The following is a 23,997-nucleotide window of genomic DNA, read 5'->3' as shown; positions in this document are numbered from 1 at the left end:
AGTACTCCTGTAGGTGTATGGGGCGTGGCACAGATGACAAAAAGAAGAGGTTTGGAGTAGTCCATAAAGGTTACAGACTATTGGCTTATGGCCACTTCCACTTTAGTTAAGGCAACTTTTGCTTTGGGGGTTAGGGACCTGGCTGAGCTGGGATTGGGGTCTCCTTTAAGAATGTCAAACAAGGGTTTGAATTCCCAGTAGTAAATTTTAAATATGGCCCACATATATCTGTCACTGTGCTCTTTTGATTATTTTTGCAGTGAAGTAGGCTTTGCAGTGAGGATTTTTAGGGCCTTGCAGGGTTTCATTTTGTCTAGAAGTTGCTATGTCTTGTGTCTATTTCATAGCATAAATTTTCTGTTGTTATTAAGGTTCTATAACGTCAACTCTGACTAATAGTGATCATATAAACAACAAATCCGAACTTTGTCCTCTCCTGTGTGTAAAACAATGACATGAGGATGGCCATATTTGACCTTTATCAACTTCGCAGAGGGGAACTGTCCCTGTCGTCAATATCAATAACACAAAATCAGTTCTCATGGGGTCAGACAAATTCCCCCATGTTTCCATTCCTCTTTCCATGCATCTAAACACCAATCTCACTGCTTTGCTAAGTCTAAATTCCAATGTGATAGCTCACAGACCACACAGAACCATATTAGGAAAATCAAAACTTTATAATCCAGATTAATAACAGAGTATAGTCAAAGCAGCTTCCGAAATGTGCACACAGGCACCTGAGCCTCACACCTTGTGACTCTAAGAGTTCCTAAGTTCTCAGTCCTGCCAAAATTGACTTCTCCCCCACCCCCAAAGACCCATCTCATACCAATTTTCCAGTTTGGCCATGGCTGCTGCTGCCATCCCTAAGCTTGTCCTACATTTCCCTGCCTCCTCTACAACAATGTGGGGAAGGTCTCTTTCCTTTTCTCTAGTGGGGAAGGATCTCTGTGGGTACAGCTATCCAATTATTGGTGAGACTAGCCAATCCTCTTGAAAATTGTTGAGACTGGCCAATCCCCTTGAGGATAAGCCAGCATTCCCCATTCACATAGTCCTGTCTGTTCACATAGGCCAGTCAAATAATGGTAGAAAAGCCATACTGAAAGACAAACTCCATACTGCACCATCTTCACAATGCCCACCATGCTCAGGCTCACTGTGTCAGTCCTTCTCATTGACGGTCTTCCTCACTTTTGCTGATCTCTACTTTTCCATGTATAATGTCTTTCCATAAGGACTGGCACCTCCTGACAGCATGTCCAAAGTATGTGAGGTGACGTGTCACTGCATTTACCTCTAAGGAGCACCCTGGTTGCATTATTTCCAACATAGATTTGTTTGTTCTTTTGATAACTCGTTGTATATTCATACTATGATTCATACATTCATGCTTAGCTATCATCATAATTCAAAGACATCAGTTCTTTTTCAGTCGTCCTCATACATTGCGCAACTTTCACATGCATATGATGCAATTGAAAATGCTACGGTTTGAGTCAGGTGCATCTTAGTCTTTACAGTGAAATCTTTGCTGTTTCATACTTTAAAGAGGTCATTGGCAGCAGAGCCACCCATTGCACAGTGCACTGTACTGTAGTGGTTGTGTGTTTCTGTGATGGTTGACGTGGTGTTTCAAATATCATCAAAGTCACCCATTGTGGACAGATTTCAGTGGAGCTCCCAGACTAAGAAGGAGAACTGGTTATCCACTTCTAAAATAATAGGTCCTTGAAAATCTATAAATAGCATCAGAACTTTGTTTGGTGTAGTGCCAGGAGGTGAGACACTCAAAGTGTGACTGCCTCCTCGAAGTAGAACCTACCTGAAGAATGTGAATGGAGTAAAATTTCACTCAGAAAAAAGACCATCATTTGCTGATGCAGCAAAACTCAAAATGAAGAGAAACCACTGCAGACACCCATTAATAATGGAAATGTGGTCTGTGGCAAACTTGGATATTGTAAAAAAATGAAATGGAATACGCAGAGATTGACATCCTAGGCATTAGTGACCTGAGATGGATAGGTATTGGCCATTTTGAATTAGTTAATCATGGTCCACTCTGATGGGAATGGCAAATTAAGAGGAAGGGCATTGTGTTCATTGTCAAAAAGAACATTTCAAGATCTATCGTGCTATCAGTGACAGGACACTATCCATACAAATGAAGTTAGTATGTTTTCCTAAATGTGAAGTTGCAAAGTAGTGGCCAAATCCAATTTGAAATTGTGTCTTATCTGAACTCTCTAGCTTTGTGTTTTGTTTTGTTTTTTTCTGAATTAACTGCCTTTAAAAAGTAAGAGCAATTTCCCATAATCACTTTCTGGCTTGTTTTGAAGATCTTAGATCTGGCCACACCCAGCCTTCCTTGCCGCATGGGCACCTCTTCTGGACGAGATCCATGCTCTGGTTCACTATTGGCCCACCCAGCCCACTTTGCTATCTCTTCTCAGTCATACAGACAGTTGAATTTGCAACTCCTCTTTTAAGTTCTCTCCATATTCCCCAGATCACATGGTACGATGACACTTTGTAAAGGATGCATATGTCTATCTACTGCTCTTGAGGCAATTCAGACTCAGAATGACCCTCCATCGGTTTTCCAAGCTCTGGTGGCCTTGTGGTAAGAAGCTGCATTGCATCCCAAAGGCACACAGTTCAAATCCACCAGCTGTTCTGCGGGAGAAGAAAGGGTAGTCTCCTCCCATGCAATTTACAGCCTCTGAAAACCCACTGGAGGGTCAGCTACGGATTGGTCCCGACTTATTTATGGTGGACATTGCCCATCTTCCTACCATGGAGTAGCTAGCTGGCAGATTTAGTCCATTGGCTTTTTTGGTTAGCGGTCCAATACATAACAAACTATGCCATCGAAGCTTTCAAAGGACATAGACATATATTCCAACTTTTTCCACTGCTTGCAATGGCTCAAGAGATTGGATTTGGGTAAGCATGTGAGCTGGTTGATGTGCCTGTCTTCCGTGTTTGTATGTGTGTAGGGTGGAAGGGGAGCTAGAGACAGGTAATCTTGTATTGGTTTTGCAAGGATACCCTTCAGGCTGGCAGTGCTAATAGCACAGGAGGAGGTCCCATGTAAACATTTGCATGCATCAAGGAGATGTGGGGAAAGTGAGGGGGAATACAAAACTTAGAGTTTCAAATCTTTTTCTTCCTCTCCTGAACCTTCTTGTGCAGGCCCATGCCACCGACGGCGAGCTGCAGGCTGCTGTACCCAGCTGGGTTCCCTCTCAGCACTCAAGCATGCTGTTCTTGGGCTCTATCTCCTGGTCTTCCTAATTCTCGTGGGCATCTTCATCCTAGCAGGTAAGAACAGAAAGGATGAGGAAGAAGGTTACGGAAACTGAGAGCAGGTGGGCCTAATTGCTGAGGCCTGAGCTCTCCATTCCCACTGACACAGCCCAAATGCTCTCCTCACCTCCAGCACCACAGAGAAGGAGCCAGCTTGCTTGTGCAACTGAGCGCCCCACCCCCCGCCCCCGATGCATTGTGGCTGGTTGTGTGGGATGAGGACTTGGAAACAACAAGTGAGATGATTCCTGCAGCAGAGACCTGGCCACTCTGAGTGGTTCTGAATCTTCCTTCAACACAACGCTATGCACTGGGTCTCCTGGGTGAATCTGGTACCCTTTGCAATTCCTAGGGGGTAAAGGGGTAACTCCAGTCTAGCCAGATTCTGTTCCCCAGTTTTTGTCTGCCTGACAGGCAGTTTATGGACTAGGGTTTGGATCCTTTTCCTGCCAGGGATAAACAGAGCTCACTGTCTCAGAAAGTAAACAAACCCATGCTTTGAGCAACTCGGCTCCCCATCTACAGGTAATCCCACCACGATAGATTTGCTATATGAGGGGAGGGAGTTATTATTTAATAAACTAGCTTGTTTGGGTTTTTTCCTGCTAACCTCTCCCTCCATTCCCACTCACCCCTAGGTATTGTTGTAGTATGATATGCTAATTTTAGAGCAAGATATAACAAATTAGCATAGCGCATTCATGAAAATACCTTCTGGTTGTAGGGGAGGACATGCTTGCCAAAAAATTCAGCACTCATGTGTTATTTACATAAAAACACAGCACGTTATGTTAGCTAGCATTATGGAAGACAGTCTGCTCTACCCAAGGCCAATGCATCACGTGATTAAATCTTAACATATGCTGTACACAGACACAGTATAAAGTTAAGATTTAATTACTGTATGTTTGGATTTAACAGTGATGCTGATAGACAGAGTCTGTGATGGTCTCTTCCTGAGGTGAAGGTATGCAGGACCAGATAAAGTCAGGCTGAAGGATATGGTCACTTCCACTTACTGCATCTTATGTAACAGACTCAGTGCTGGGAATGAGGACACAAAGTTAAAGACCCAGGTTTGCTCTCAAGAGCTCCTAGTCCAGGTGGCAAGGTAGCGTCCTAAGGTGAGATCTTGTCTCAAGGAAGAACATAGTAGGGACACATGCTCTGCTAACACAGAGGAGGTCCCCAGAGTGGACATGTGGGTGTAGCATGGGGAAGGGTGGGGTTGTCGTATGAGGCTGCTGGCCAGGCACAGCTGACTTGGACTGCTGAGGGTGGAGTCTCAGAGTTAAATCTAGGACAGGAATCTCGAGGTTAAACCTTCACAGATGATCCAGTGATAGAAACCTAAGGCAGATACTCAGCCTTCCCTGGTCTTGACTCACTTATTGTCACTTGAACCTTGTCCTTGAACCTTGTGGTGGGATTTTCAGTGCTCCCTTTATCCAGGGTTTCCACATTCAGGACTCAGAGTTCATATTAGGCATCATTTCTGTATCACCAACCAGTAACCTCAGGGTGGCCAACAGCAACAATGGGGAGAACTCGTAATTCATCTCAGGGACTAAGGGATGGTGTCCAGTAAAAGCCAAGACCGGCCGAGCCAGCCAGACAGTGATTTGAACATATTCTTGGGCTGCTCAGTGAGAGATTAGGATCTGGGGTTTGTGGGCTTGGCTGCCATGACCATAACAAATTTCTAGAATGTTTGGAAAGTGTTTCAGGAGAACATGAAAGCTGGCTACAGTGTTAGAGTTGCTCTGCTGAAGGGTATCACATTTAGGTGGCAGAGAGGGGTGAGAGCAGAGACCAGGCTGGTGGGGGTCTGGGGCAAGTCTCCAGAGGCCTGGAGGGTGCTCATGGGTGGGAAAGTCCTTTTCTGGTGCCAGAATGACTGCCTTTTGGAAAGGACAGATGTGATTTATGTGACCATAGAGTTTAGGACTCAGGAGAATGGGTGGATGATGTAAAGTGATAGATTTCTATTAAAAATAAAAAAAGAGAGGTTTCTGTTATTTGTTTTTTTTAGAAAAACAGGAGTAGTGGTGACCAGCATAATGCAGAAAGGTCTTTTCCTTGGTTAGTAGGTTGAATGGAACTTACAGTGACATCCTGGAAATTTAAAAAAGGAGGGTGAAACATGGTCTCCCACTCTAATGAAAACATTATCACACTTCATTATTTTGTGTAGAAATGTAGACAGAATTTTGACCATTATAATCATCTTCAACACCAAAGTTTCTGGACCTCAACTTGCCCATCAAGAATTAAAGTATTAACATTGTTCTGGTGAAACGGAGAATCCCATTTTGGTGCTTGACTATGTATGTGGAGCTCTGATGGCCTAGTGGTCAGAGTCTGTGCTGCAATCTCGAAGGGATATCGTTCGAATCCACCCGCTGCTCCACAGGAGGAAAAGGGACCATCTTCTCTTGTGTGTTTACTGCCTCTGAAAACCCTCTGGAGAGTCAGCTATGAGTTGGTTCCAACCTGATGGTACAAAACACCAGCAACAACATCATAGTTATGTTGCCACTGTCACATCCTTGGGCTCTTGTCTGGAAAATTTAGCTGGTGTTTGGGAGAGTTGGTGAAGATGAACAATGAGAGGGTGCGATCGCAGTTGTGCAGAGAGAGGACTTGGGAATGTAGGGGACAAGGGTGAGATTCTTCAAGAAAGACATGCCTGATCAGGGGTAAGAGGTTTCTTCATCTTTACCAGATTGGAGACCTGTAATCAGGGTCCTGTGAGGCTGCCAGGCACAGGAGTTCTGCTTAAACTTCAATATTGGCAGGAACCTTGGACAACTTAAAACTGAATGACAAGATTCTCCATTGCAACCATGTGCCATATTTAATTGGATAAATCATGGTATACCTTTTTCATAGATGTTGTTGCTTATTGTTGTTATGTGCCGTCAAGTCGTTTGCAACTCATAGCAACCCTATGTACAACAGCCCTAAACCCTGCTCTATCCTGTGCCAATCGCATTGCCTCTGACATGCCCATCCCGATTACCCCAGTCACTGAGTCAATCCACCTCATAGAGGGTCTTCCCCTCCTGCGCTGTCCCTCTCTCTACCCTACCAAGCGTGATGTCCCTCTCCAAAGACCTGTCTCTCCTTGCAACATGTCCAAAGTGTGTCAGACGAAGCTCCAGAATCTTTGCCTCCAAGGAGTAGCCTGATTTAACCCTCTCTAGGATGAATCTGTTGTTATGCATCAGAGAGTTGGACAATGACCAAGGAGGATAGAAAGAGAATTGATGCCTTTGAGCTGTGGTGCTAGAGAAGAGTACTGAGAATACCATGGACTGCTAGGAAAACAAACAGATTTGTCCTGGAAAGGGTTAAACCGGGTGGCTCCTTGGAGGCAAGGATTCTGAGGCTCCGTCTAACATATTTTGGACATGTTGTGAGGAGAGACAGGTCCTTGGAGAAGGACATCATGCTTGGGAGGGTGGAGTGACAGCGCAGGAGGGGAAGGCCCTCTATGAGGTGGATTGATTCAGTGACTGGGATAATTGGGATGGGATTGTCAGAGACAGTGCGATTGGCACAGGACAGAGCGGAGTTTAGGGCTGTTGTACATAGGGTCGCTATGACTCGCAGGCGACTCGACGGCACATAACAACAACAACAACAGGATGAATTTGGTTTGTTTTCTTGGCAGTCCATGGTACATTCAGTACTCTTCTCCAGCACCACAGGTCAAAGGCGTCAATTATTCTTCTGACCTCCCTAGTCATTGTCCACTGATGCATAACAAGTGATTGCAAAGACCACGGACATGTTGCAAGGAGGGACCAGTTCTTGTAGAGCGATGTCATGGATAGAAGGGAGAAGGGCCAGTTCAAGAGAGGAAGACCCTCAATGAGATGGATTGACTCAGTGACTGGAGTAATGAGAATAGGTGTGTCAGGGACAATAAGATTGGCACAGGATAGAGTAGGGTTCAGGGTTGTTGTACATAGGGTCGCTATGAGTCATAGGTGACACAGCAGCACGTAACAGCAACAACAACATATTCTAAGGCTGTTGTTAAGGGCATTGCTCATTACGTTATACAGTGACAACTTTATGAAGGTCATTGGAAACATTCTTTTCTGTCCTACTCTCAGAAGGAAAGATCACTTCATTAAAGAATTTAGTTTATTTTTACCTGTTAGAGGCTGTAAATAGAAAGTGATTAAAGCTACTTTTAACAACATAGTGAACATGAACTGAGAGTCAGTTGTCATCCAGCCAGGGGATGGTGTGAATTTGAAGGTAATTAAAATTAAAAATTAAAACCTGTAGACAAATTTGTGGCGTTACCATAGCAAGCACATAGACTTTCTGGAAAGCTTTTCTGTGTTAGTCTCATTCTTGGCGCTATTTAGTATTTTTATACTTGTTTTTATCTACTGTTATCTTAGTGGATTTTATGTGTTCTCATAAACTTTCTTAATCCCTTCTGGAATAGGGCAGATTGTTACACAGTTTTGTCCTGCCTTTTCCCCCACTTTAGTACATAGTCCTTGAGCACATCCTGTTTATAATATATAAGTGATAGATGACTAAATGAATGGCAGACACAAAGAAGCCTGGAATAGATCTTCTTTATGGGGAAGATTATTACTTTAGTTTTAGAGAAATACATAAACAACATGATAAATATGGAATCATTACTCAGGGAGATTTGGCTTGTGGAATTAATGTATTAATGCACAGTGGCCTAGTGAATAGGGAGTTGCTCTATCAATCCAAAGGTATGGAGTTCGAATCTGCCAGCTGCTTCTCAGAAAAAAGATGGTCATTCTCCTCCCATACAATTTATAACCTCTGAAAACCTGCTGGAGGACCAGCTCAGAATTGATTGGTTCTGACTCAATGGCAGTGAGTTATAACATTTTACACACTGTACATTATAGGATATCAAGAGACTATAAAGATAGCACCATGCAGTATTTTATACAGGTTAATAGCACGGGCTTTGAACAAACCTGTATAGGTTTAAGTTTTGGCTTTGCCATTATTAACTGTGATGTTAGCCAAGTTATTTGAGCTCTTTATGCCTGAACGTCTTTATCTGAAAATATGACAAGCAAATATACATCCAGAGTTCTTGGGTGGTGGAAGTGGTAAAAGCTCGCCTTCTGACCAGAAAGGTGGCAATTTGAGGTGACCAAGAGGTGCCTAGGGAGAAAAGCTTGGGGATCTACTTCCAAAAAATCCAGTCGTTGAAAACGCTGTTGGGCAATTCTGTCCTGGCACACGTGGAGTTGTCCTAAGTTGGAATCAAGTCAACAGCAACTGGTCTGAGTGTGCCTGCCTCATTGGTGAGGATTAACCTAATACAGCTAAGTGCTTAGCATAGCGCCTGGCGCACGCGTGCACACACATGCACACACACGTTACGGAAGTAATAACTGTTTTTACTATTGTTTCTGGTGCTTTTTCTACTCTTGCTAGTATTGTTCTTTTTCTTGGCTTTCTTTACAGTTGTATAAATTCGAGAACATGAACTGGGAGTAAAAAAATACTTGGATTTACTTCAAGCTCATCATTAACAATGTGTAATCACTTTGGCTCACTGAATTTACTTATAAAGTGAACAGGTTACACTAGATCTGTGTTCCTCAAACTTTTTTGACCATGACTTACATCAAGAAATAGGATTTTCATCAGGACCAGCACACACATATGCACATACCTGAAGTAATACTAAAATGTGGGGAAATGATGATTGTTAGGCATGTTGTCAGAAGGGCTCAGTCCTTGGAGACAGACCTGAGACTGGGAAAGGTCAGCCACAGCTTGTGGTCCACACAGTCGAATGCCTTTGCTTAGTCAATGAAACTCAGAAAACATTCCTCTGATACTCTCTGCTGTCAGCTAAGATCCATCTAGCATTGGCTATAATGTCCTTAGTGCCATGACCTCTTCTAAACCCAGCTTGCACATCTGCCAATTCTCTGCTGATGTACTGCTCCAGCCGTTTTTGGGTAACCTTCAGCAAGATCTTGCTTGTGTGTGATATTAGTGATATTGTAATATGAGAAATGGATGGCCAATCCTTCTCCTAAGTTGAGCATTTTACCCCAAAGAGCAGATGAGAGACATTTCCCAATATGCAACGAATTGTAGCTAACCTTGAGAAGGATGTAAATCCCAGAACACTTAATTGTGCTCATGCAAAACTTGTAGTTGGATCAGGAGGCAGTCCTTAGAACACAGCAAGAAAACACTGCATGGTTCAAGATCAGGAGCGGTGTGCATCAGGGATGTATCCTATCTCCATAACTTTTCTATCCATATGCAGGACAGATCATTCAGGATTCTGGACTTTATGAGGATGAGTGTGGCTTCAGGATTGGCGGTAGACTCATCAACAACCTGCTTTATGCAGATGACACAACTTTGCTTGCTGAAACAAGGACCTGAGGCATTTACTGCAGAAGGTCAATGACTATAGTCTTCAATATGAATTGAAGATCAACATCAAGAAAACAAAGATATCACCACTGGGCCGATTGGCATCATCATGATAGATGGGAAAGAGATTGAGATTGTTAATAATTTCCATTTACTTGGTTCCACAATCAGCAACACTTTGGTACTAGCAGTCAGGAAATCAAAAGATAAATTATATTGGGAAGATCTGTTGTCAGGGACCTCTCCAGAGCATTGTGAGGAACAAGGATGTCAGTCTAAGACTAAAGTGCACCTGATCCAGGCCATTGTCTTCGCAACTACTTGCTATGCATTATAAAGCTGAACAGTGCTTAAGGATGACAGACAAATTGATGCCTTTGAGTGGTGCCAGAGAAGAGTGTTGAACATATCATGCTCTGCCAAGAGAACAAATAGGTTTGTCTTGGAGAGGCTAAAACCAAGCTGCTCTTTAGAGACAGGGATTCTGAAGCTCTCTCTCACATACTTTGGGCATGTTGCCAGGGGAAGGACATCATGCTTGGAAGAATAGAGGGACAGTGCAGGAAAGGAAAACCCTGGATGAGATGGATTGACTTAGTGACTTGGGTAATGAGAATAGGTGTGTTGGAGAAAATGAGATTGGCTCAGGATAGGGCAGTATTCAGAGCTGTTATAAATAGGGTCACTGTGAGTTGCAGGCAACCTAGATGGAACATAACAACAACAGGTAGTAAAGGTGGTGGGTCAAGGAAACATAGGAAGGCCTTAAACAAGATTAATTGATCAGTATCTGTAATGGGCTGGAGCATATCAGATATGGTGAGGACAGTGCGGAGTAGGGCAAGGTTCAGATCTGTTGTTCATAGGAACACTGAGTTGTGGTAACTGGGCAGCATCTAATAACAACATTTTTTTTTAAAAGTGGTCATCATCCATATTTTCATTTCATTATGGGGAAACAAGCAAATATTCTCAGAAAATAGCTGTACCCTTTCAAGGATATGGACTTAAAGGTCAAACTTGTGGGCTGAAATCTGGGCTATGCTGCTAAATAACTATTATAATGTTGGAGCAAATAACCTCTCAGACCTTCAATTTCCTATAAAATGGGATGACTATGGTACCAACCCTATACATTTGTTGTAAAGATTAAATTAATTACTTAATGCTTGAAAACTGCTTTCTGGAGCATAGTAAATGCTCAAGAAATATTAGATGTAATTGCTCTTGAAACATCAGAGTTTGCTTGCAGAACAGCAAAGGGGAAGAAACAAACTTACTGAACCTGAGCACCCAGTGACTTTGTATATAAACAGAACTGTACATTGTGTGGAGGGAGGGTACATATCCATATAACACACGTTCTTCATAAACACACTGAGAAGCTTCATTTGTGGGATCATAGACTTACTGTGACAGCACAGGGCTCAATGTGTCAAGAAATAGAATGGTGTGTACAGCATAGTGGCTATTTACCAGAGAGAGGGTGGTAACAAGTGTGCTCCAGCTCCTACTGCCAGCCCGACCCAAGGTAATGAGAACTTGAGCCTTGGAAGGTGCCTCAGAGGACTTCCTATAGAACCTCCCTCCCCAGCAGGAACCTCCCTCATGACTTTCCAGACAGACGAGGTATTGTGCTTCTGCAACGAGCAGCAAGTGACAGAAACTTCATCCTTATCTTCCTTGAAAACCCCAGACACACTGTTTCCCATTCCTCTTGGAGGAGCAATTCATAACAAACAACTCATCATTGTTCCTCTGTTGGTTGGGATTAACAAGGCTAAGCAAGTTTCTCCAGTGGTAGCTTATTTGACCTGGTTTTGAAACCACTGCTCTATCTATGACTGTCTTAACATTTACCACACTATGCTGAAACTATCTGTTTATATGGCTGCTCTCTTTCTGATTAGAAAGATGATGGAAAGCTTTTTTTATAAGCTTCCTTGTTGTTAGGGGCCATTGAGCCTACTCTGACTCATAATGTACAACAGCATGAGACCCTGCTTATCTCAAAGTCTCTGTTACACTTAAGCGCACTGTTATAGTCACTGGGTTAGTCCATCTCCTTGAGAGTCTTCCTCTTTTTTGTTGGCTTCCTCTTTTTCTAAGGTCAGGTTCCTCCTGATAATATGCTCAAAGTATGGAGACAAAGTCTCAGCATCCTCCTTTTTTAAGGAGCACCCTGGCTGCACTTCTCCTAAGACATATTTATTCATTCTTGTGGCAGTCCGTGGTATCTCCAATATTTTTTTGGCCAGCACCATCATTGAAAGACATCAACTCTTCTTCAGTCTTCCTTATTCATTATTCAACCTTTACCTTCATATGAAGCAACTTAAAATACTATGTGTTGGGTTGGGCATGCCTAAGCACTGCGTGGTAAGTTCTTGGATGAAATGAAATCCCTTAACATAATGGCCCTTCTCCTCGTTCATATTAACTCAGTGAGCTCCAGCTGACTGAGTAACGACCTTTCTGGTATGATCTGGCCAGGGCAGAGCATGTGAGACTGTGGCCAACTTTAAGGGCCACTGTGTGTACTGCAAGTAGATTAAGTTTGCATTGTCCCTTCTAGCAATAACTCATGGTAATATGTTACACTACATCCAACAAAGGAATACAATGCAGCCATTAATAACTGTGGAGTCCACACTTCTACCAACCCTGGACCTCATTTAAAGAAGCATTCATTTTCTTTAGGAACATTAGGAAGCCTAGTGAGGGTTCTCTACCCAATGGTAGTACAACTGGATCTTGTTTTGTGGTTGCTTTAATGTAAGTGGAGACCTTTTCATCAGTCCCAGTTAAATGTCATCATGTTGATGGCTGCCAAGCATTGCAGCCCGCTGGATTAATTTGAATCTGGGTTGAGACATCTGTCATTTTAGTTTTTCTTTCCATCAGCCTTGCTGCATCAGTCATGTCTGAGTCCGTATCCCACCCCATTCCCCATCCTGTAGCCTGCGGTCATGTGTGTAGTTCCTGGTGGAATGAGAGACGAGGACAGGTATCATAACATGTGTACACTTTACTTCTTGTATTATGGTGAAATTACCTCGAGACGCTCCACCAGCCTTCTTACTTAGACTGCTCTCGCCAAAGAAACTACACTTTCTCGTGGATTCCACCTCCAAGGGAACCTTGATACCTTACTCCTTTATCAAAGAGTCCACTGCCCAGTATGATGGTATTTCCTGTCTGACTCTAATGGGTGCCTTCAGCTGTTCTTGAGATGAGAAAAGCAGGAGCATAAGAGACCACTCTGTCTTCAGTCAAATCATTCATTATAATATTTAGAGCAAGGAAGAGGATCGGGCTCAGTTACACTCTTTTGGACACTTTTTTAAAGTGCCAAGATTTGTAAGTAAATATTTTACATTTGCTTTTGTAAATTAAGTTTTATTAGAACACGATCACATTCATTTACTTATGTATTGCCAGGCCATTTTCACTCCACAATGACAGAGTTGGTAATTACAGCTGAGATGATATTGCCTGTAATGTTGAAATTATTTACCATTTAGCCTTGAAGAGAGCTTGCTGTCCCCTGCTCTAGGCTAACACTGACCACCAGTTTGAGCTTTAATCCTTTATCTCTGGATCGTGCTTTAGAGTTTCTAAAGAATGTTCACATACGTCATGTCATTCAAGCCTTGGGAACATCCATGGAATCCAGGAAATAGCCCACAGTTTATAGATGAGGAGAATAGAGTTAGAGCTGTTACCTGGCCTGGCCTGGCCTGGCCTGGCCTGCAAGTCACCACAGCTAATGAGTGGGAATCTGATTATTAATATGAACTTTATTTCTCTTACTCTGACCTCCTGCACCAGTGAGATAGTGTGTGGGTGCTGGAGTCAGACTGCTGTGGTACAGAGCTTGGCCTTGTCACGTTGTGGTGGTTCAGTGGTAGAATTCTCACACTGTTTGTAGTTCAATTCCTGGTCAACGTGTATCATGTCCAGTAATCCTCTACTCATCAGTTAGTGGAGACTTGCATGTTGCTGTGATGCTGAAGAAGTTTCAGAGGAGCTTCTAGATTAAGACTAGGAAGAAAGACCTGATGATCTATTTCCAAAAAGTAGTCAGTAAATACTGTCTGGGTTATCACATTCTCTCATTCATAGGCTTGCCAGGAGCCAGGAGCTGACTCGGTAGCGGCCAACAACCACTACAATATGTGGCGTTGGCCACATTACTCAAGCTACCCAAGTGCTGGTGTCAGCATGGAAAAAAGAGGAAGTGACATCAGAGCCCATTGAGCTGAGGATTAAAATTACTTTTTATGCCTAAAATATGTATATAACAAGTATTAGAGCTTGTTATGTAATTGTAACCAGATGTAATTCTTCAAGGGCTGATTGACAACCCAGTCTTCATTTCATGCTGTTATACAGGGAGTATCAGGAGGGACTTGTCAAGTGTTTTGATTTCTATCCAAGGAGCCAAGGTTGGAGGAGACTGTTTAAGGCATTTTGTAGCATTCATCCATTAGAAGGAAATTGAGCTTTATTATTTAAGTAGAAAGAAAATGGAAATAAGCTCTAAATAGTCTTGTTTTCTTCTCTCTCTTCACATGTCTCCTTCATAGCTCAGCCTTTTTACCATCTAGAATTACTTCTCCTTCTGCTTTTTTTGGTACTATCACCCGCTCTGTTGTGCCCAGAGCTATAAAGCAGATTTTGCCAATAACTGATGGCTTTGTGTTGTACTGGACATTCACATGTCCTTGTCCTCCACCCTTTGGAGAGGAGAAGAGGGTCAGAATTTCTTGAAATGTTTGCTGTGATCTTGTAGATACTGCTTTCACTGCCCAAGAGCTTAGAGCCCTCTCACAGCAAATTCAAAGCTACAAGCTCTTAGTGAATACCAGCAGCACGCCTGGCACCATGGTTGACATAGGAAGCTTCCAAGAGAACTAAATAGATACCTCAGCCTTATGGACCTTATAGGCTGGTTGTTGTGATGTGCTGTTATGTCAGAACTGAATCATAGTGACCCTCCAGTGGGTTTTCAGAGGCAGTAAATGGCACAAGATGAGTCTGCCCATCCTTCTCCTGTGAGGCAGCTGGTGGATTCAAACCATGTGTCTTTGGATTATTTAAGCCTCTAGGGTGCATCTGATACAGGCTATGGTCTTTGCAATCACTTGTTTGCATCGGAGAGTTGGACAATGACTAGGGAGGATAGAAGGAGAATTGATGCCTTTGAGCTGTGGTGCTGGAGAATAGTATTGAATATACCATGAACTGCCAAGAAAACAAACATTCACCCTGGAGAGGGTTAAAGCAGGCTGCTCCTTGGAGGCAAGGATTCTGGGGCTTCGTCTGACATACTTTGGACATGTTGTAAGGAGGGACAGGTCCTTGGAGAGGGACGTCATGGCTTGGGAGGGTAGAGGGACGGCGTAGGAGGGGAAGACCCTCTATGAAGTGGATTGATGCAGTGACTGGGATAATCGGGATGGGTGTGTTGGAGGCAGTGTGATTGGCATAGGATAGAGCAGGGTTTAGGGCTATTGTGCATAGGGTCGCTATGAGTCGCAAGTGACTCAATGGAAAATAACAGAACAGAACAAGAGCCACACTGAAAAACAAAACTAAAAACATTAAAATGAGGGTTTAAAGTACTTTGAAAATTCAGTGGATTAGCATGCAAAGTGCCTTGCATGACAAACATCCCTGACTAGTATGCTTGGCTTCCTTGTTGTAAATCCCCATTTTGTTATTTCTCAAGCATCTCCAACTCAACATGTAATCAAAACTCTCAAATTTTACTCTCAAGCTTGTTTGTTTCCAGTAACCCTCACTCCTAGTCTTCTCTATCTCAGTAAATAACATCATAACCTACCCAATTGTATCAACCAAAACTCAAGTCATCGTTGTTGTTGTATACCATTGAATCAGAACCAACTCATATCTCACCCTCCCATGAGTTTTCAGAGGCAGTTAATTGCACAGGAGATTTCCCATCTTTCTCCCGTGGAGAAGCTGGTGGATTTGAACTGTGTATCTTTGCATTGGCAGCACAATTCTTTACCACTAAGCCACCCAAGCTCCCTAAAACCCAAGTTATGTTGTTGTTGTTGTTAGGTGCTGTGGACTTGAGTATGATTCAGCGTGACTCTATGAACAGCAGATCTGAACCCTGTCGTAGCCTATACCATCCTCACTGTCCTTGACACACTTAAGCCCATTGCTGCAGTCACTGTGTCAATTCATCTTATCAAGGATCTTCCACTCAATAGCTAGCCCTCCACTTTCCAAACATGATATCCTTTTCAAGAAATAGCCTCTCCTAGAAACATGCCCAAAATATGCGAGACAAAGTTTAGCTATTCCAAGGAGCATGCTGGCTGTACTTTTCCCAAGACATATATCTGTATTTGTTTGGTGTATTTTTTTTTGTTTTTTTGTGTTGTTTTTTTTTGTGTGTGTGTGTGTTTTGGTCAGTCCATGGGATATTCAGTGTTCTTCTCCAATACCACAACTCAAAGGCATCAATTCTTCTGTCATCCTTAATCACTGACTAACTCTTGGATGCATAGCAAGTGACTGAAAAGACCATGGCCTGAATCAGGCGCACCTTAATCTTTAAACTGGCATCACTGCTCCTCAGTAACTTGGAGAGATCCCTGACAGTGGACTTTCCCAGTGCAATATGTATCCTGATCTCCTGACTATTGGTCCCAAGGGTTTTGATTTTGAATCCAAGCAAGATGAAATCACTGACAGTTTCAGTCTTTTCTCCATCTATCATAATATTGCTTATCAGTACAATGGTGAGGATTTTTGTCTTCTTAATGTTGTAGTTTTTGATCCTCTGCAGTAAGTGTTTAAATTCTTCCATGCTTTCAGCAAGCAAAGTTGTATCATCTGCATAGAGAAGGTTGTTGATGAGTCTTCCCCCAATCCTGATGCCACACTCCTATTTATAGAGTCCAGTTTCATGAATTATTTGCTTAGCACACATATTGAATAAGTATGGAGGAAAGCTACAACCCTGATATACTCCTTTCCTGATTTTAAACTATGCAGTGTTTCTTTGCTCTATTCAGACAACAACTTCTTAGTCTATGTATAGATTTTGCATGAGCACAATTAAGTGTTCTCAGATTCCCATTCTTCTCAATGTTAGCCTTAGTTTGTTATGATCCACGTAGTCAAATGCCTTGGCATAGTAGGGAAAACACAGACTGATATTATTCTTGCCTTCTCTGCTTTCAGCCAGATGTTGTGTTGATTGTTGGCGAATTGAGCATGACTCTTAGCAACCCTATGAACAAAAGGCCTGAAGCTTTCCAATAACTAATGTCATTTATCAAAGTTTATAGAGTTTCCAGAGGCATGTTGTTTAGGATGTGGATGCCAATCCTGCTGATTCATCTGATATCAGCAAAGTTATCCCTGGTACCATGACCTCTTCTAAACCTAGCTTGAATTTCTGGGAGCTCCCTGTCAAAGTACTGTTCTAGCCATTTTTGGATGATCTTTAGCAATATTTTGCTTGTATGTGATATTAACAATATCAATAATTTCAACATTCTGTTGCATCACCTTTCTTGGGAATGAGAACAGCTAGGGATCGCTTCTAGTCAGTCTGCCAGTCAGCTGTTCTCCAAGTTTCCTGGCATAGTCTTGTGAGCACATCCAGGGCAGCATCTTTTAGGTGAAACATGTCAAATAATTCCATTGATTCCTGGGGCCTTATTTTTTGCCAGTGCTTTCAGTGCAGCTTAAACGTCTTCTTTCAATACCATTAGCTTTTGTTCATATGGTGCTTCCTGAATTACTTCAGTGTCAACCAGTGGTTTTGTTTTAATTCAGTGATTCTGTGTATTTCTTCCATCTTCTTTTGATGCTTTCTGGATCATTCAAGATTTTTGCGCATAGCATCTCTCAGTTTTGCGACTTGAAGCTTGAATTTGCTTTTCAGTTCTTTGCATTTTAGAAATGTCAAGTGAGTTCTTCCCTTTTTATTCTCCCGCTCCAGCTCTTTTGCACACTTTGTGATAGTACTTTTCTTTGTTTTCTTGAGCTGCCCTTTGTGTACATTTCCTTCTTTTCTTATTTATCCCCTTTATTTTGGCTTCTCAATGTTCTGGTCCCATTTACAGAGTCTCTTCTGACATCCATTTTGGTCTTTTCTTCCTCCTCTGTTTTTGTATTAACCTTTTGCTCTCTTCATATGATATCCTGGTGTCATCCATAATTCATCTGATCTTCATCAGTGTCCAAGGTCTCAAACCTTTTATGGAGAGGACTTTTAAATTCAGGTGCGATAGATTTGAAGTCATACTTTGGATTTTGTGAACTGTCAGTTTCTTCTGCTTCACTGTGAACTTGTATATGAGTAATTGATGGTCTGTTCCACAGTCAGCACCTGGCTTGCTTTTAAAAACTGATACTGAGCTTCTTCAATGATTCTTTCCACAGATATAATCAATCTAATTTCTGTAAAGTCCATCAGGTGAGGTCCATATGTAAGGTTTCCTTTTGTGCTTTTTTAAAAAAGGTATTTTTAATGAGTAAATCATTTAAGAAAAAATTCTGTCAATCGATATCCAGCCTCATTTCTGTCAGCAAAACCATGCTTTCCGACCACTATTCCTTCCTTGTTGTTTGCAAGTTTTACGTTCCAGGCACCAATAATTATGAATGCATCTTGATTGCATGTTTGGTCAATCTTACACTGCATAAGTTGGCAGAAATCTTCTGCTGCCTCCTCTTTGGCTATAGTCTTTGGATTTGCATAATAGACATATTAAGAGGCTTTCTTTGTATGCAGATGGATAAGTATCCTATCACTCACAATATTGTACTTTAGGATAAATCTCAAAATTATCTTTTTCACTATGAGTGTAACATTGTTCTTTCTCAGTTTCTCATTCCTGGCATAGTAAAGCATATGATTGGCTGATTACAAATGGTCCATGCCCAAGAGACCTCATTTCTTACCCTTACCAGAGTCCTGTATTCACTTTGCTCATAAGCCCTGATGGGACAACACTGGTTCACTGGTTTCCTCTAATTACCTCCCATGCAGTTACCAACATTAGCAAATAAAAGGACAGAATGCCTAATTAATGGATTTTGGCTAGACACTGAATAACAATTTAGTAAAAGCACATTCCAAAGCCTTGGTGGGAGGACCAGGAAGAAGGCAGGAAAGGTCTTGTACCACCAGTCAGCCTCTAGCCTCCTGGGCTTTGGTGGTGGAAGGTGGCCCTCTATGGTCTCTATTTGATGCCAGCTGGAACTGATGGCCCCACTGCTGTGTCCTCTTAGCAAATAGTGTGTTTGGTTTGGTTAGGGCAATGTCTAGCTTCATGCTATTGCCTACATCATTGAGAAGCCCTACTGATCAGGAAGCCTGAGTCTTTGCCTCAACTCCTCTTTCCTGTGGGCAACCCCACCTTGATATGCTGATGGGTGAACATCCCCTGGGCTCTTGCCTTGCTCTGTGCTCCTTCATGGGAGCCTCCCATTCACTGAGATTCCTTTCCCTGTGTTGTTATTTGTGTGAAGTTTTGTTGTTTTTTTTTTTTTTACATAATTCATTTATTAGACAGATAAAGAAACAAGACAATGAAAAAAATCAAACAAGTAATACCAGGTTGTCATGATCCAGTTCAATGGTCTCAGCATTTTGTAATCAAATCCAACAAACAGAATACTAATTCATCAATATTTTATGTGCAACTTAATTAACCAGCATACATCCAGTTTTGTTATATACAGAATGCTCTTTGACATTTGCAAAACTAGATATTCATAACCTCAAAATATGTTGATAATACCATGAATTGAGATCTTATGTATGGATATGTTTAAGTACAGAGTACATGTGACTTTTTTATGCACTGAGAAACCAGGCATCCATTTGTCTCATTTACTGTAATATTAACTGTATTTCCATAGTCTAGAACCAAATTTGTAATGTAATTGGAGAAGCTAGACAATTTGAAGAATATGTCATCAGCATTAGAGGAAGACACATTTACGACTTTCAATATGCTAATGATTCAGCTTTGTACAAAACTAAAACAAAAAATATTTACTGATGAAGATCAAAGACAATAGTCTCATATATTGATTATACTTTAATATAAATAAAACAAAAATTCTCATAACTGGACCAAAAATGATATTATGATCAATGAAGTAAAACTTGAAGGTCCTCAAAGTTTTAACCTTAGTTGGATTCATGAAAATGTATATGGAAATGTTATTATTGTTATTTTTATGTGCTGTCATGTTGCTAAGACTGAGTGAAGTTTTACAGAGCAAATTGGTTTCCCACTCAGCAACTCACATACATTATGCTTGGTAGCATTGATTACAGTACACACCCTGGTGACAAGTCTTCCCCATTGAGATCCTTTTTAAGCAATGGAGGGTTTGAAGGGAACTAGGGGGAGGGTGGTCCCTTCCTTTGTTCTCTTCTTAACCAGCTAGTGAGGTCCACTTCCCTCAGCTCACCTCTTCAGGAAACCCAGAAGAGAAGCAGGCCTTGTCTCTGCCCATGCTGTGTTCGGGCTCCGCCCAGGCTCTGATCAGGCCCAATGACACGTGGATTTGCTCCCCACAACTCTCTACCGGTTTCATTCTCTTTGTTGAGAGCATCTGTCTAAGCAGCATGTTTTGGAGTTCAGCAGTCTTAACGGGGACACTCGTGTGATGAGTCTTTGTGACTTAACTCCCCCCACCCCAAACCACACACGTGCATATACTTGGCACCAGGATGAATATGAGGGAAGGCAATGAGGAAGGTATGATTTCTAGGCTTGTCCTTTAGAAATGGGCCTTGATAGTGCAATGGTTAAATGCTTTGCTGATAACTGAAAGGCCAGTGACTCAAACCTACCAACTACTCTGGGAGAGAAATACACGGCAATCACCCTCCATGAAGATTTCTGCCTTGGAAAGCCTATGTGATATTTCTACTCTGTCCTGCTGAGTTGTTACATGTTAGAATCAAATCCACAGCAATGGGTATGGCTTTGGGTTAGTCTAGAGGGAGGAGTACCTGGGGGGTGTAAATGGTTACGCTCTTAATTGTTAACCAAAAGGTTGGCCGTTTGAACTTACCCAGAGGCACCTCAGAAGACAAGTCTAGCAATCTGCCTCTGAAAATTCACAGCCTAAAAACACGGAGCCGCTCACCTCTGCACACAGGAGGCTGTATGTGTGCCCATGAGTCAGCAGTTAAGAGTAGCTTGGGAGGAGGCCCCTGGGGGGGCACATAGAATTTGTGCTGGTCTAAAAGGGAACTCAAGGGAGCTCTGGTGGCCTAGTAGTGGTGAGGAGCTGTGCTGTTAACCCAAAGACATGTGATTGAAATCCACCAACTTCTCCACGGGAGAAAGGTGGGCAGTCCTCTCTCATGCCGTTTATAGCCTCTGAAAACCTGCTGGAGGGTCAGCTAATGGTTGGTTCTGTCTTGATAGACTGTTGTTGTTGTCGTCGTTGTTGTTAAAAGGGAACTGATGGCCGAGTGCATAGGATTTGTGATGCTAACCCAAAGACCACACCATTCTGAGGAAGAAAGATGGGGATGTGATGTGATGTGCAGCCTTGGAAACCCTGTGGAGAGTCAGTTATGAGCTTAGCCCGATTTGACAGCAATGAGTATATAAGACTAGCCTAAAGGTTGGAAGTTTGAACAGATCCAGATGCAAAAAGGAAGCAAGGACTGGTTATCCATTTACAGGTTATCCTGATAAAAGTTACAGCTGAGAAAATGCTATGGAATAGTAGGGTTCTGTACTACACAGGGTCTAGTCAGAATCTTCTCAATGGCAGCAGGCTTGGGGTCTTCGGTTTGATCTAAGAGGTGGTGGTGCATAGGAATGATCCTAAGAAACACAATGTGAATGAAGGAATGTGTGAAACACAATGTATATGAATTCTGTATGTTAAACCAATGTAAAATCAAAATAAGTTAAAAAGGAAGAGGTGATGGTACCAGTTCTGAGCTCGGAAATCAGGAGCCATGGTGAGTGGGTCTGGGAGGCAGCCCTTCTGCAAAGCCACTTTGTTTCTCCCTCTTGCTGTTGTCAACAACAGTGGGCTCTGGCTGTTGTCCTTTGTGAAACATGTTCAATGTATTATTTGCCAGAGTTCTGGAAAAATTGCATGTTTCCGGGAGGAGTCAAGACAGGCATCTCTTATTTATCCATTAACACTTGCCCCTGACCATTAGCCGTAGCCATTAGCGTACGTAAACAAACAGATTTCCTTGAGCAAGTCAGTGTCCTTCAGGAGCCATAAAAGCAGTTTATAGCCTTTGGCTCAGAAATCCCTGCTCCTGGGAAATTGCCTCAAAGAATAATGAAAAAGAAGGAAAATGGCAAAGGTACAAAACTCTTAGCAGTATTAACCATAGCTCAAAACTGGAAAAAAACTAAATGACCACCCTTAAGGGGTTGCTTAGCTAAATGATAGTAAATCAACACAAAGGAATATTACACAGTCATTTAAAATGACAACTATGGAGCAACATGGGAAAATGCTTATGAAATACTGCTCAGAGGGTAAAGAGGACCCAATTAAAATATGAGTACAATTATGCAAACAAATATGTATACAAAAGGATAAAGTTCGGGTGGGAACTTACAGGGGAAAAACAACTGTGGTTAGGTAGTAGGATTATTGAGATGCATTTTTTTTCCTCTTTCAATTTCCTCTAGTGTTTTAATAAAACTCACTCTTTAAAAAAAAGCCATGGGAATCCCTCTCTAACCCTGAGAACTCAGCCTCCAGAGTAGTTCTGCTGCCCTGATACTACTTAAACCCCCATTAGGTGGATCAAACAAGTCTCTTCTCATTCCTTCGCCAGCTGTGCATGGGTCCTGCCTCCAACTGAGGAGAAAAGGCTGCCAACAGAGGCTCCCTGGAGTCATTAACACAGGGCACTTCGGGCACAGATGGAGAAGCTGGGTGCCTTCCCTGCGGCACACAACAAGGGACAGGCGAGCAACAAATAAAATCAGATCTGGGAAGGATTAGCCCCCGCTCTCCCTTTGTAAATGAGATGGAGGCCCAGCATAGAAAGTGTCCTGCAAGAGTGTGTGCAACTTGAGGTAGGATAAGGATTCATACCAGAGACCTCTAGCCTTCCACAAACACAGTCCCATCTTTGTGGCCACTCTGCTCAGGGTTGCTTGCTGTCAGTTTATGTTTGTTTCTCTTGATTCTTAAACTCCGTTGCTGCATGATTTGTTTTCTTTTTTAAACTCTCATCTTCTTTGGGTTGAAAGAAAGGCTTGGATATTTTCTTCTGTAAAGATTACAATACTCTGTGGGGCAGTTCTGCTCTGTAACATGTGCAGTCATGATGAGTTAGAATCAGCTGGAAGACAGTGGGGCGCCTACTTTTCGGTGTAAAAGTTGATATGCAAATGCTCTAAATTTGCCCTTAAACTATTTTTCTTTTCCTTTTTAAAAAATTAATTTTAATGAAAGTTTACAGAGACTTAGGGTTTCCATTCATTCATTGTTGTACTTTTCTTCCTGCCCACCCCCTCCCCCTCAATTTACTCTTCTCCTTGAAAAGTAAAACTCTTTCATTGTTATACAAACCCTCCCCCCCCCTTACCCCCTTTTGCAGACAAAGCCACAATAAACTTAGGTGTGCATATATCTGCTTGGGTGGCACTTATGGTTTCTTTAGGGCAAATTCCCAGTGGTGGAATTGCTGGATCAAATGGTATTTCTATTTGCAACTTTTTGAGAAAGTGCCATACAGCCTTCCACAGTGGTTACACCATTTTACACTCCCACCAACAGTGAGTGAATAAGGGTTCCAGTCTTTCCGCAGCCTCGCCAGCATTTGATGTTTGCTGTTCTGTTAAACTTTGCTATTCTTACTGGGGTGAGATGATATCTCATATTTGTTTTGATTTGCATCTCTCTTAGCGCTAGGGATTTTGAATATTTCTTCATGTGTTTATTTGCCATCTCAATGTCTTGTATGGTGAAGTGTCTGTTCATATCTTGTGTCTATTTTTCAATTGGGTTATTTACCTTTATCTTGTGGTGTAAACTATTTTTCTGATGACTCTCTTACACAAACTGCTACCCCTTTCCATATTACGAGCACTTATCAATGATGTGGTCCACTTCCAGTATGTACTATTATCTGTTTTCATGACTCCCTCATCACACTATATATGAACAGTCTGAGTCCCACATTTTTCCTGTCCAAGAGGGTGCCTTTGGAGAGCTTCGTTCAATGATCTTTTTCTTTTCTTTTTTTTTTTT

The 23,997-nt window shown here is 42.1% G+C and overlaps 1 protein-coding gene across 1 annotated transcript in view; it reads left to right on the top strand.

The window, feature by feature from the left end:
- SCARA5 (scavenger receptor class A, member 5 (putative)) overlaps window positions 1-23,997 on the top strand; it is a 212,166-nt gene that overhangs the window by 39,878 nt on the left and 148,291 nt on the right. Inside the window, exon 2 of the mRNA XM_006884868.1 lies at window positions 3,202-3,330. Coding sequence (XP_006884930.1) covers window positions 3,202-3,330 — 129 coding nt within the window. The remainder of the gene's footprint in view (window positions 1-3,201; window positions 3,331-23,997) is intronic.

The sequence above is a fragment of the Elephantulus edwardii genome, unplaced genomic scaffold (genome assembly GCF_000299155.1).
Source record: "Elephantulus edwardii isolate Elephantulus edwardi_28Jun2011 unplaced genomic scaffold, EleEdw1.0 scaffold00038, whole genome shotgun sequence".
Lineage (NCBI taxonomy): Eukaryota > Metazoa > Chordata > Mammalia > Macroscelidea > Macroscelididae > Elephantulus > Elephantulus edwardii.
The sequence above is the reverse complement of the archived record's forward strand: the minus strand, read 5'-3'. Positions and strand labels throughout refer to the sequence as shown.